General features: G+C 41.6%; 1 protein-coding gene across 1 annotated transcript in view; it reads right to left on the bottom strand.

Annotated features, from left to right (window-relative positions):
- Positions 1–12,736, bottom strand: part of LOC128702037 (nephrin-like) — a 406,265-nt gene that overhangs the window by 336,500 nt on the left and 57,029 nt on the right. Inside the window, exon 2 of the mRNA XM_070101415.1 lies at positions 4,313–5,592. Coding sequence (XP_069957516.1) covers positions 4,313–4,397 — 85 coding nt within the window. The 5' untranslated portion in view covers positions 4,398–5,592. The remainder of the gene's footprint in view (positions 1–4,312; positions 5,593–12,736) is intronic.

The following is a 12,736-nucleotide window of genomic DNA, read 5'->3' as shown; positions in this document are numbered from 1 at the left end:
ACGGCTAAAGAGGTCTTTGTGGCATTTATGGATTTGGAAAAGGCGTATGACAGGGTGGATAGGGGGGCAATGTGGCAGATGTCGCAGGTGTATGGTGTAGGAGGTAGGTTACTGAAAGCAGTGAAGAGTTTTTACGAGGATAGTGAGGCTCAAGTTAGAGTATGTAGGAAAGAGGGAAATTATTTCCCAGTAAAAGTAGGCCTTAGACAAGGATGTGTGATGTCACCGTGGTTGTTTAATATATTTATAGATGGGGTTGTAAGAGAAGTAAATGCGAGGGTATTGGCAAGAGGCGTGGAGTTAGAAGATAAAGAATCACACATAAAGTGGGAGTTGTCACAGTAGCTCTTTGCTGATGACACTGTGCTCTTGGGAGATTCTGAAGAAAAGTTGCTGAGGTTGGTGGATGAGTGTGGAAGCATGGGTGATGAATGTTGCAGCGAGGAGAAGGCTGGAGGCAGTGGAGATGTCATGTCTGAGGGCAATGTGTGGTGTGAATATAATGCAGAGAATTCGTAGTTTGGAAGTTAGGAGGAGGTGCGGGATTACCAAAACTGTTGTCCAGAGGGCTGAGGAAGGGTTGTTGAGGTGGTTCGGACATGTGGAGAGAATGGAGCGAGACAGAATTACTTCAAGAGTGTATCAGTCTGTAGTGGAAGGAAGGCGGGGTAGGGGTCGGCCTAGGAAAGGTTGGAGGGAGGGGGTAAAGGAGGTTTTGTGTGCGAGGGGCTTGGACTTCCAGCAGGCATGCGTGAGCGTGTTTGATAGGTGTGAATGGAGACAAATGGTTTTTAATACTTGACGTGCTGTTGGAGTGTGAGCAAAGTAACATTTATGAAGGGGTTCAGGGAAACCGGCAGGCCGGACTTGAGTCCTGGTGATGGGAAGTACAGTGCCTGCACTCTGAAGGAGGGGTGTTAATGTTGCAGTTTAATAATAAAAATAAAAATAAAAAAAAATATATATATATATTAATATATTTATATATGGGGCTGTAAGAGAAGTGAATGCTCGGGTGCTGGTAAGAGGTGCGGGATTAAAAGATAAAGAATCTAACACAAAGTGGGAGTTGTCACAGTTGCTCTTTGCTGATGACACAGTGTTTTTGAGAGATTCTGAAGAAAAGTTGCAGAGGTTGGTGGATGAGTGTGGTAGGATATGTAAAAGAAGAAAATTGAAAGTGAATACAGGAAAGAGTAAGGTGATAAGGATAAAAAAAATAGGTAACAATGGACTGGATATCAGATTGGAGGGAGAGAGTATGGAGGAGGTGAATGTGTTCAGATATTTAGGAATGGATGTGTCAGGAGACGGGTGTATAAAAGATGAAGTGAATCATAGAATTGATGAGGGAAAAAAGGTGAGTGGTGCACTGAGGAATCTGTGGAGACAAAGAACTTTATCCATGGAAGCAAAAAGAAGAATGTATGTGAGTATAGTTATACCAACGCTCTTATATGGGTGCGAAGCATGGGTGGTGAATGTTGCAACAAGGAGAAGGCTGGAGGCAGTGAAGACGTCTGGGATCAGGACTCATGCTGCTGAAGTCGTCGCAGCCCTTAAAGGCAGAAACATGAAAAGACAGGACCAGCGAGCAGCTAAGATTGGATTTCCGGGAACAGGACTCGTGCGTTGTGTATCATTGGTATTTAATACCGACAAGATGATGAATAATGCACATGTGCAACATCTGGGTATCTTTACTTGCAGACGTTTCGCCATCTAGTGGATTTATCAATGCATTAGTGTACATGAATGGTATACAGTACGGACAAGATGAAGAATTGGACACATGTGCAACAAATGTTGACATTGTTGACGTAGCTTTATCAATACAACACAAGGATATAATGTGATGAATGTAGAATTATATATAAAAAATGAGGTAATCAGTCCCTCATCCTTAGAGTTGGTAAAGAACACCGTAGTCTTGAAGAATTTGAAACATAGGCTTGGAGTTTGTCGCTTATATACTGGCGTCATGTGAGGGACGTGTAGTACAAGAAAGCATTGTCACTAGTAGGCGGGATTTCTAAGTGGAAGTAGTTCATACCCAAGGCTTGCTTCAGTATGACCTACTTCCACTGGGGAATCCCGCCTACCAGTGGCACTGCCTTCAAATGCTGCATCTCCTTCATCTGATGCTTTTATATAAACGTTAAGCTTCCTGCCTGTACTTCAGATTCTTATGTTCTTATGTTCTTACTACGGTGCTCTTCACCAACTCCAAGGCTGAGGGATTGATTTCTTCTACATTCTTCACATTATATCCTTGTATTGCACTGATAAAGCCACTGTTTGGCAAAACGTCTACAAAGATACCCAAATGTTGCACATATGCCTAATTCATCAGAACTCATAAAGCTCAAGGCATCATAGATAAAATCAACAACACACAGGACCAGCAACACGGTGATGCGATGTCGTAACTTCTGCGTTTCTTACCTCCTTACGATTATCGTTATTTTCACGAGTCGGACTCTCCGTTATTACAAAGGCAAATAGCGACGAGGTACAACGTACCAGATGCCTTCAAGATTTCTCTTGGTGATAACCGTCAATAATCACCTGTCAGTGGTAACAACCTCGGTATACAACCACAGGACTCGGATTCACTCCCTCTGTTTACATACCCATAAATAATTACCTGGGTCTTTATCGATCTATTTCTTCCTTTTAGTGAAATTGAATACATCAGTAGCGTTCTATTATACAATAGCTACGCAGTGGTAACAATAGCTACGCAGTGGTAACAAAAGCTAGTTGTTTCCCCTGTCATATTTTTCACACAGGATGGGTAACGAACGTAGTGTGGAACATTGTCAGCCTTAGCTCAGAGGTATCATTACGGCGATGAGGATATCGTCACGTATTCCATTAAGGTTCATCAGATACAGTAGCTTCAAAGGTTTCCTTCCAGCAGAGCTGCAATTACTGTCACTTGGGAATTACCATCTCTCAGGATAGCCTATCCCATACATAGCAAAAAGGGAATTCTTATGAAGATATCTATACAGTCTCCCGGCTCAGGCTGAGACTACTGAAGTCTCTCATCTCAGACTGACACTACTAAAGTCTCCCATTTCAGGCTGACACTAGTGAAATCTCCTATCTTACGCTGACAGTGCTGAAGTCTCCCATCTCAGGCTGAATGTTTAAATACCATAAACACGTTTTAAGATGATATATAGCAGGGAGACAGACATATTTTGTTCACACTCTGTAACTATCATATATAATAGTGTAGCAACACACTGCTGATGTATCTAATTATAATATATAAAAATTCATTGGCTGACCAGCCGATGCGTGCGGCCAGCAGCAACAGCCTAGCTGATGAGGCCTCGATCCTTCAGGAGGCCTGGTCTGGGACCATGCCGAGGGGGCGATGACCCCCCGGAAACGACCCTCAGGTGTCTTTGAGGTAACCCATCCAGATTTTGTACCACCACCACCACTACAATCACCACCACAACTGCCATCACCACCACCACCCACGACCATCGCACCACAGCTACAATCACCACCACCACTACAATCACCACCACCACTAAAACCACCACCACCACTACCATCACCACCGCCCACGACCATCACACCACAACTACAATCATTCTCATCGCCAATACCGCCACCATTACCCCCGCAATTGTCACCACCACCACCACCACTTCCATCACCATCTCTTCCAATATTACTACCATCAACAGCAACACAAACACTACCGCAGCCGGCGACGCCGCCGTCGCCGCCGCCGCTGCCACCAGCGTCACCCCATCAACGTTACATCTGTCTTCATCACCCTCCCATATCTCTCATAAATTTCCAGCCTCCACTCAAATTTCTGCTTCACACTCTGTAATTGATGTCTTCATAACGTGTGTGTGTGTGTGTACTCACCTATTTGTGGTTGCAGGGGTCGAGTCACAGCTCCTGGCCCCGCCTCTTCGCTGATTGTTACTAGGTCCTCTCTCTCCCTGCCCCATGAGCTCTATCATACCTTGCCTTAAAACTGTGTGTGGTTCCCGCCTCCACTACGTCACTTTCTAGTCTATTCCACGGCCTGACTACTCTATGACTGAAGAAATACTTCCTAACATCTCATTTGAGTGTGTGTGTGTGTGTGTGTGTGTGTGTGTGTGTGTGTGTGCGTCTGCATCTCCGTCATGTTTCACTCCATGTATAGCATTATTAAGTCGTATTTCACAATTTTAACTAATCAATAACAAGACAGAAAAACACAGACTATGTCTTCTTGCTATGTCGACATAGATCTATCCTATGCGTCACATACACAAATTTGACCACATACCTGCGCGTATAGAGATGAGAAGAAGGAGAGCAGAGAGATGCAGCGTCCTCGTTGGTGGAACAGCCGCAGCATCCGGTGGCGTCATGGCAATGCTGATGTCCTATTGGTCAAGAGCGGATTAGAAGTCTTGGGGATTCTTACGCCCCATTTCAATACTGTTTTCACGCTGTAACTGCTCTCATTTCTATCACTGTTGCCTTCACGGTATCACTGACATCACTGTTCATCTGACGTCCCCTGAATTCCAGTCTGGCTCTTCCTTCAATGCATTCTTTTTTCACTTCTTTCTCCCTACCAGATTTACGAGGCCTCTGACTTCAATTCTTTACAGAGCGCCACTGACTTCATTCCTGTTATTCAACACATTATCGCCTTCATTCATTTCATTCACAGTGCCACTGATTTCATTGTTTTCTTATGTCACTGCCTTCATTCCTGTCATATACAGTTATACTACCTACTTACTTAATTTTCCTTAGGGATAGAAGCTTCTTTCACAATAATATTCACTGTATGGCACTGCTGCAATCATTTTGCAAAGCCACTGCATTCATTACATGGAACAATTGCCTTCTTTCATGAAGCCACTGCATTCATTTTATAGCACTGCTGCATTCTTTTTAAATTCTGTTTTCACCTTGCCCTTCCCTGCTTTCAACAAATTCTTTCATTACATTCAGTGAATTCATTTCACCAATGGTTCTGAAACATTGCATTCACTAAGCTACTTCATTCATGGGACTTCCTTCAAAACATAACTATCTCCACTGCCTTCATTTGCCTTAAAGCAAATCGTTTCTTTCACCGCGAAATATCGTACGCATTATTTCATTCATTATGTTAAGCTCTGTCTTCACTTTCTTCAATTTATCCCTGCATTCATTGCATTCAACTGAGACCCTTTTCTCATCAACAACTTTATTCGCTGTCCCACTGCTTTCACTGTACCACTGCCTTCACTGTAACACTTCATTCAGTGTACCACTGTCTTCACTGTAACACTTCATTCAAAGTCCGACTGCATTCAGCGTTCCACTTCCTGCATTGTTCACCTCACTGACTTCAATTTTGCAGTGATTTCATTCTATCGTTTCCTTGGGTGTACCACTGCCTTCATTGCACTGCTTCCTTCACTGCATCAATGACTTCATTGCATCACTGCCTTCAGTTCATCACAGAATTGTTCGATCACTTCTTTCACTGTACTGCTTGCTCGCCATCGTCACTGCTTTCACAGTTACTGTTCTTTCACTGTTCACTGCTACCTCAGGCTTCTTTCACTGTCAGGAAGGAAACAATATGTTAATTAGAAATGTTTTTTTTTAAACATCTTAAGTTTCACATCGATCGACTACACGATTATTGTCTGTCTTCCACCTGTGTTCACAAACTATTGTGTTCGATTATTGTGTTCACTGTGTTTACTGATTGTGTTTACTGATTGTGTTCACTGTGTTCACTGATTGTGTTCACTGGTTGTGTTCACTGTGTTCACTGATTGTGTTCACTGCTTATTGTGTTCACTTCTTATTTTGTTCACTTCTTATTGTGTTCACTTCTTATTGTGTTCACTGATTGTGTTTACTGATTGTGTTCACTGGTTGTGTTCACTGATTGTGTTCACTGCTTATTGTGTTCACTTCTTATTGTGTTCACTTCTTATTGTGTTCACTGCTTATTGTGTTCACTTCTTATTGTGTTCACTTCTTATTGTGTTCACTGCTTATTGTGTTCACTGATTATGTTCACTGATTATTGTCTTCACTTACTATTGTGTTCACCTTATATTATGTTCACATTTCATTGTGTTCACACCTTATTGTATTCACACTTTACTGTGTTCACTTACTATTGTGTTCACTTACTATTGTATTCACACTTTACTGTGTTCACTTACTATTGTGTTCACTTACTATTGTGTTCACACTTTACTGTGTTCACTTACTATTGTGTTCACTTACTATTGTGTTCACACCTTATTGTGTTCACAACTTATTGTGTTCACAACTTATTGTGTTCACACCTGTGTTCATTTACTACTGTGTTCACACCTTACTGTAATCACTTACTATTGTGTTCACTGCTTATTGTGTTCACACCTTACCGTGTTCACACCTTACTGTATACACTTACTATTGTGTTCACACCTTACTGTATACACTTACTATTGTGTTCACATTTGTGTTCACACCTTATTGTGTTCAGTAAAAGCCATTCTCTGAGCTGGATAAGGCAGGATAACACTAAGGTGGAACCTGAAACAAAAGACAAAGGAGCGAAACGTTTTTATTTGTACTACTTTTCGCCCCTTGCAGAGTTTTGATAAACATCAATTTTGATATAAATATATGATGTAAATATATACTTTTTTATGTATGATAATATAAAGAAATCAGGGCGAAACGTGGACAAATAAGCCGTACATAGTAAAAAGAAACGTCGTCGTAATGATCTTCCTCTACATACGGGTTACATGTGTATTATTCCAATCAGGATACTGTGCCTTTCTATTCGTTAGCGAAACGTGCTCACTCTAGGTGAGCCTCTCGCTGTCACCTGAACACCTCCGTTTCCAGTGTGTTGGGCTGGATAAAAATTTAAGCTCTTATGGAGGAAAATGTCTTTTCAGATCAAAACACAGGCTACAGGGACTTGCTTCAACTTACGCCGCGCCTGGAGTCGATTTCAGGGGGTCAGCGCCCCCTGTGGTCAGCTCCTATACTAGGCCTCGAAGTTGCTGGTCTAATCGAGTAGGCTTTTGCTGCCAGAGGCATGTATAAGGAACACAAAATAGTTATCCTCACGCCTCTTGTGTTCTGGGATTCTCTAGCGGTGTTTTTTTTTAATACATCGGCCGTTTCCCACCTTGGTAGGGTGACCCGAAAAAAGAAACACTCATTATTATTCAATCCGTCACTGTCTTTCCAGAGGCATGCTTACCTGGAGTTTACCTGGAGAGAGTTCCGGGGGTCAACGCCCCCGCGGCCCGGTCTGTGACCAGGCCTCCTGGTGGATCAGAGCCTGATCAACCAGGCTGTTGCTGCTGGCTGCACGCAAACCAACGTACGAGCCACAGCCCGGCTGATCCGGAACAGACTTTACGTGCTTGTCCAGTGTCAGCTTGAAGACTGCCAGGGGTCTGTTGGTAATCCCCCTTATGTATGCTGGGAGGCAGTTGAACAGTCTCGGGCCCCTGACACTTATTGTATGGTCTCTTAACGTGCTAGTGACACCCCTGCTTTTCACTGGGGGGATGGTGCATCGTCTGCCAAGTCTTTTGCTTTCGTAGTGAGTGATTTTCGTGTGCAAGTTCGGTACTAGTCCCTCTAGGATTTTCCAGGTGTATATAATCATGTATCTCTCCCTCCTGCGTTCCAGGGAATACAGGTTTAGGAACCTCAAGCGCTCCCAATAATTGAGGTGTTTTATCTCCGTTATGCGCGCCGTGAAAGTTCTCTGTACATTTTCTAGGTCGGCAATTTCACCTGCCTTGAAAGGTGCTGTTAGTGTGCAGCAATATTCCAGCCTAGATAGAACAAGTGACCTGAAGAGTGTCATCATGGGCTTGGCCTCCCTAGTTTTGAAGGTTCTCATTATCCATTACACTACACTACACTACACTTACACTACAGTTATAAAACTGCAACATTAGCACCCCTCCTTTAGAGTGCAGACACTGTACTTCCATCTCCAGGACTCAAATTCAGCCTGCCGGTATCCCCTAATCCCTTTATAAATGTTACCTTGCTCACACTCCAACAGCACGTCAAGTCATTAAAAACCCTTTGTCTCCACTCGCTCCTATCTAACACGCTCGCGCATGCTTACTGGAAGTCCAAGACCCTTGCACACAAAACCTCTTGTACCCCTTTCCTCCAACCTTCCCTAGGCCGACTCTTTACCCCACCTTCCTTCCACTACAGATTTATATACTTTCCAAGTCATTCTACTTTGTTCCATTCTCTCAGCTTTCTGAATAATACGTTTGGTAATCCCACACCTCTTCCTAATTTCCAAAATACGGAATCTCTGCATAATCACACCACACATTGCCCTCAAACATGACATCTCCACTGCCTCCAGGCTTCTCCTTGTTGCAACATTTACCACCAATGCTTTACAACCATATAATAGCAATGGTGTAACTATACTCTCATACATTCCCCTCTTTGCTTCGGATAAAGTTCTTTGTCTCTACAAACTCCTCAGTGCGTCACTCACCTTTTTCCCCTCATCAATTCTATGATTCTCTTCTGCTGACAAGTCTACTTCTAAATATCTGAATACATTCACTTCCTCCATAATCCCTCCCTCTAGTCTGATATCCTACCTAAAGCCTCATTGTTCATTTGCGATTCTGCTCTCCGTCTTACTTTTAATTCTTTCAATAATAATTCTACCATACACTTTACCAGGTATACTTACTCCCCCAAACTTTTTACACTCTCTTTTGTCCCCTTTGCCTTCATACAAAGGAACTATGCATGCTTTCTGCCAGTCTCTAGGTATTACCCTCTTCCATACATTTCTTAAAAATTATATCCCCGCCTGCTTTTAACGTTTCTGTCTTTATCCTATCAATCCCAGCTGCTTTAGTCCCTTTCTACCCACTGCCTCACGCACCTCCCCCACACTTACAATTGGCTCTTCCTCACTCCTACAAGATGTTATACCTCCCTGTCCAATACACGAAATCACGGCTTCCCTATCTTTCCGATACGTCCAACTCTCGATCTAATAACTCTCCTTTCCTATTTTTGACTGTCAAATCCATTCGTTCCCTAGGCTTTCTCACCTTATTAATCTCACTCCAAAACTTTTTCTTATTCTCAACAAAATTTGTTGATCTCACCCAGTCTTTCATTTGCTCTCCTTATACATTCCTTCGCCACTCTCTTTACCTCTCTTTTTCTCTCTCCATATATTCCTCCCTCTTTGTATCACTTACAGCAGTGTTTATACAATACAATTTACAGGCTAAGAACTGTTATCCCGCCTCAGTTTATTTACAGCCTATTGTAATAACCAGATAACTACCATTATTATAACTACCAGACAACTACCATTATTATAACTACCAGACAACTATCGCTATTATAACTACCATTATTATTACTACCAGACAACTACCACTATTATAACCAGACAGCTACCACTATTACAACTACCAGTCAACTACCATTATTTTAACTGCCTGACAACTACCACTATTATAACTACCATTATTATAACTACCAGACAACTACCATTATTATAACCAGACAACTACCACTATTGTAACCAGACAACTACCACTATTGCAACTACCAGTCACCTACCACTATCATAACTTCCAGACAGCCATGACTATTACAACTACCAGTCAACTACTACTGTTATAACTGCTAGACAACTACCACTATTACAACTACCAGTCAACTACTACTGTTATAACTGCTAGACAACTACCACTATTACAACTTCCAGTCTACTACTGTTATAACTGCCAGACAACTACCACTACTTTTTTACCCAAAAATTGTCTCATATAGCGATTAATAAACTTAATTTCTTACGGAACTTTAAGTTTAGAATTTTCTTGGTCAACTTACGACAGTGAGACCCGGTGAAGAAAATTGACTTACCTCCCAAACGCTCCAGTAGCACCAGGGAGGGGGCGTCGCTCCCTTTCCAGATGCTTAAGGTGTTTAAGTAACAACAGACTGAGTGGCCAGGCAAGCACCAGACGAGCCTGGCCCATGGCCGGGCTCCAAGAGAAGTAAAACTTCGAAACTCTTCAATGGTATATCATAGGTAAGGGTTGATGTGGTATATTTCTGGAAGGAAGGAAGGAAAGTAAGAAGGTAGGAAAGGAAGAAATGTAGGAAGGAAGGAAGAAAAGAAGGAATAAAGGGAGGAACGTTATGATAGGGATGAAGAGCTCGTCTCCCAGGGGTTAATAATAATAATAATAATAATAATAATAACAGAGTTTACAGACTTGGCCCAGCTAGCTGTCTGTGTACTGACACCAAGAATACCAATACCATTCCCACCACCACCACTGTCATCACCACCACCACTGTCATCACCACCACCACTGTCACCACCACCACCACACTGTCATCACCACTACCACTATCACCACCACTATCATCATCACCACTTATAGTTACAGAATAACCACTACCAAAAACTAGTAAAATTCCAAGTGCTTTCATCATTTCTCACATCAAGAACCCAGAAAAACAGCCGAAGACTTACAGGTAGAGTTATCACCTCACACACGACACTTTACCCGCCCCAATATGATGTCAGGTGGTCGAGGACCTGCCAAATAGCTTTAATTCTTCCCAAATTATATTAAATTTAGATATATCTAATTTTTATAACCCTAAACTAAGATTCATGTTAAAATCAAAACTATTTTTATTAAGCTTAATTCTCTTATATTTAAATTAACCATAGACCTGCCTGGTACAACTTTCTCGGCTTTTGGAAAATTAATTGGAAGATTGAAATCTCTCACATGAATAAACAACATTAGATTTTTCTCCACTTCTAATGCTATATGTATGTTGTAATTTTATTTGAAGACTTTTCCCAGTTTGACCATAATAAATTTTATCACATTTTTATAGTGAATCTCGTAAACACAGCCGTCAGCATTTTTTTGGGGAATTTCTAATCAAATTTTTTAAATGTTTCAAAATTTTTAAATGCAACTTTGGTTTCAAAATTCATAATTAGAGAAGGTATAACGAGAAGGTTTCCATGGTAACCAACATTTTCTTGGTTGAATAACACTGTCCTTTTACGAATTGCAATATATATTTTTAGCAGTTTTTAAAGCGTTTATCAATTAAGTATTTTGGGTATTTTAGATCATTAGTGATTTCATAAATCTTCAAGATTTCTTTATCTATGAACCCTGGAAAATGCCAGGAACTAAGATTACAAAAATAAAAATTTAGAATTAGAACTAGACAAGAGTATATTGCTCTGTTCATTCATGTGAGAGATTTTTAATCATCCAATTGATTTAGAAAAGGCTGACGACGTTTCGGTCCGACTTATACCATTGACAAGTCACACAGAGAAGGGAGGGGAACCATAGTCTGAAACAGTGTGAAACAGACTCACAGGAAAAGAAAGAGAGAAAGAGACAGAGAAACAGAGCCATGACTCAGTGCATCAACCGAACACGGGAATTCATCAACCTAATCAGCCAGTCATTCGACAAATTAATCAGTCAACCAATCAATCAATCAGTCAAATTAGATTTCGTATGAAAAACTTATACCTCAGAGAATACAATAAAGGTTAAAGAAACTTTTCCACAAATTACAATTTGCAAATTACAAAAATTAATATATCTTTAATCCAGAGATATAAACATTTTCGTTAAATATTACGCTGCTTCGTGTAAACATTAAAAAATGTTTAAATTGGAAATTTAAAAATAAAAAATGTTAAATTTACATGGAAAGTATTTGTGCTTATTAGTATTTTGGGCAGGTGGGGGGAGGGGAGTTTATTTATTGTTATAAGTAGACGACTTAGATTTTGCACGCCGTAGTGGCTAGTTTACTGTGTACCTCATATTCATCCTGTGGATGGTAGTGGCTAGTTAAGTGTGTACCTCATATCCATCCTGTGGATGGTAGTGGCTAGTTAAGTGTGTACATCATATTCATCCTGTGGATGGTAGTGGCTAGTTAAGTGTGTACCTCATATTCATCCTGTGGATGGTAGTGGCTAGTTAAGTGTGTACCTCATATCCATCCTGTGGATGGTAGTGGCTAGTTTACCGTGTACCTCATATCCATCCTGTGGATGGTAGTGGCTAGTTTACTGTGTACCTCATATCCATCCTGTGGATGGTAGTGGCTAGTTTACTGTGTACGTGTAGTGGGTAGTTTACCGTGTACCTCATATCCATCCTATGGATGGTAGTGGCTAGTTTACTGTGTACCTCATATCCATCCTATGGATGGTAGTGGCTAGTTTACCGTGTACCTCATATCCATCCTGTGGATGGTAGTGGCTAGTTAAGTGTGTACCTCATATCCATCCTGTGGATGGTAGTGGCTAGTTTACCGTGTACCTCATATCCATCCTATGGATGGTAGTGGCTAGTTTACTGTGTACCTCATATCCATCCTGTGGATGGTAGTGGCTAGTTAACTGTGTACTCCCACATCCGTCCTGACACCATCATAGTCACGCCTGCTGACACCATCACACTCACACCTGCTGACACCATCACACTCACACCTGCTGACACCATCACCCTCACACCTGCTGACACCATCACTTTCACACATGCTGACACCATCAATTTAATAACAGGTGTAACGTGATGTCAGATATCAACGGAGTTTTGCAAGACATCATCAACGCCGGCCTCTCTTGGCCTCTCCTTCGCTGCTTCAAATCCACTAA

This window comes from Cherax quadricarinatus, chromosome 77 (assembly GCF_038502225.1).
Source record: "Cherax quadricarinatus isolate ZL_2023a chromosome 77, ASM3850222v1, whole genome shotgun sequence".
NCBI lineage: Eukaryota > Metazoa > Arthropoda > Malacostraca > Decapoda > Parastacidae > Cherax > Cherax quadricarinatus.
The sequence above is the reverse complement of the archived record's forward strand: the minus strand, read 5'-3'. Positions and strand labels throughout refer to the sequence as shown.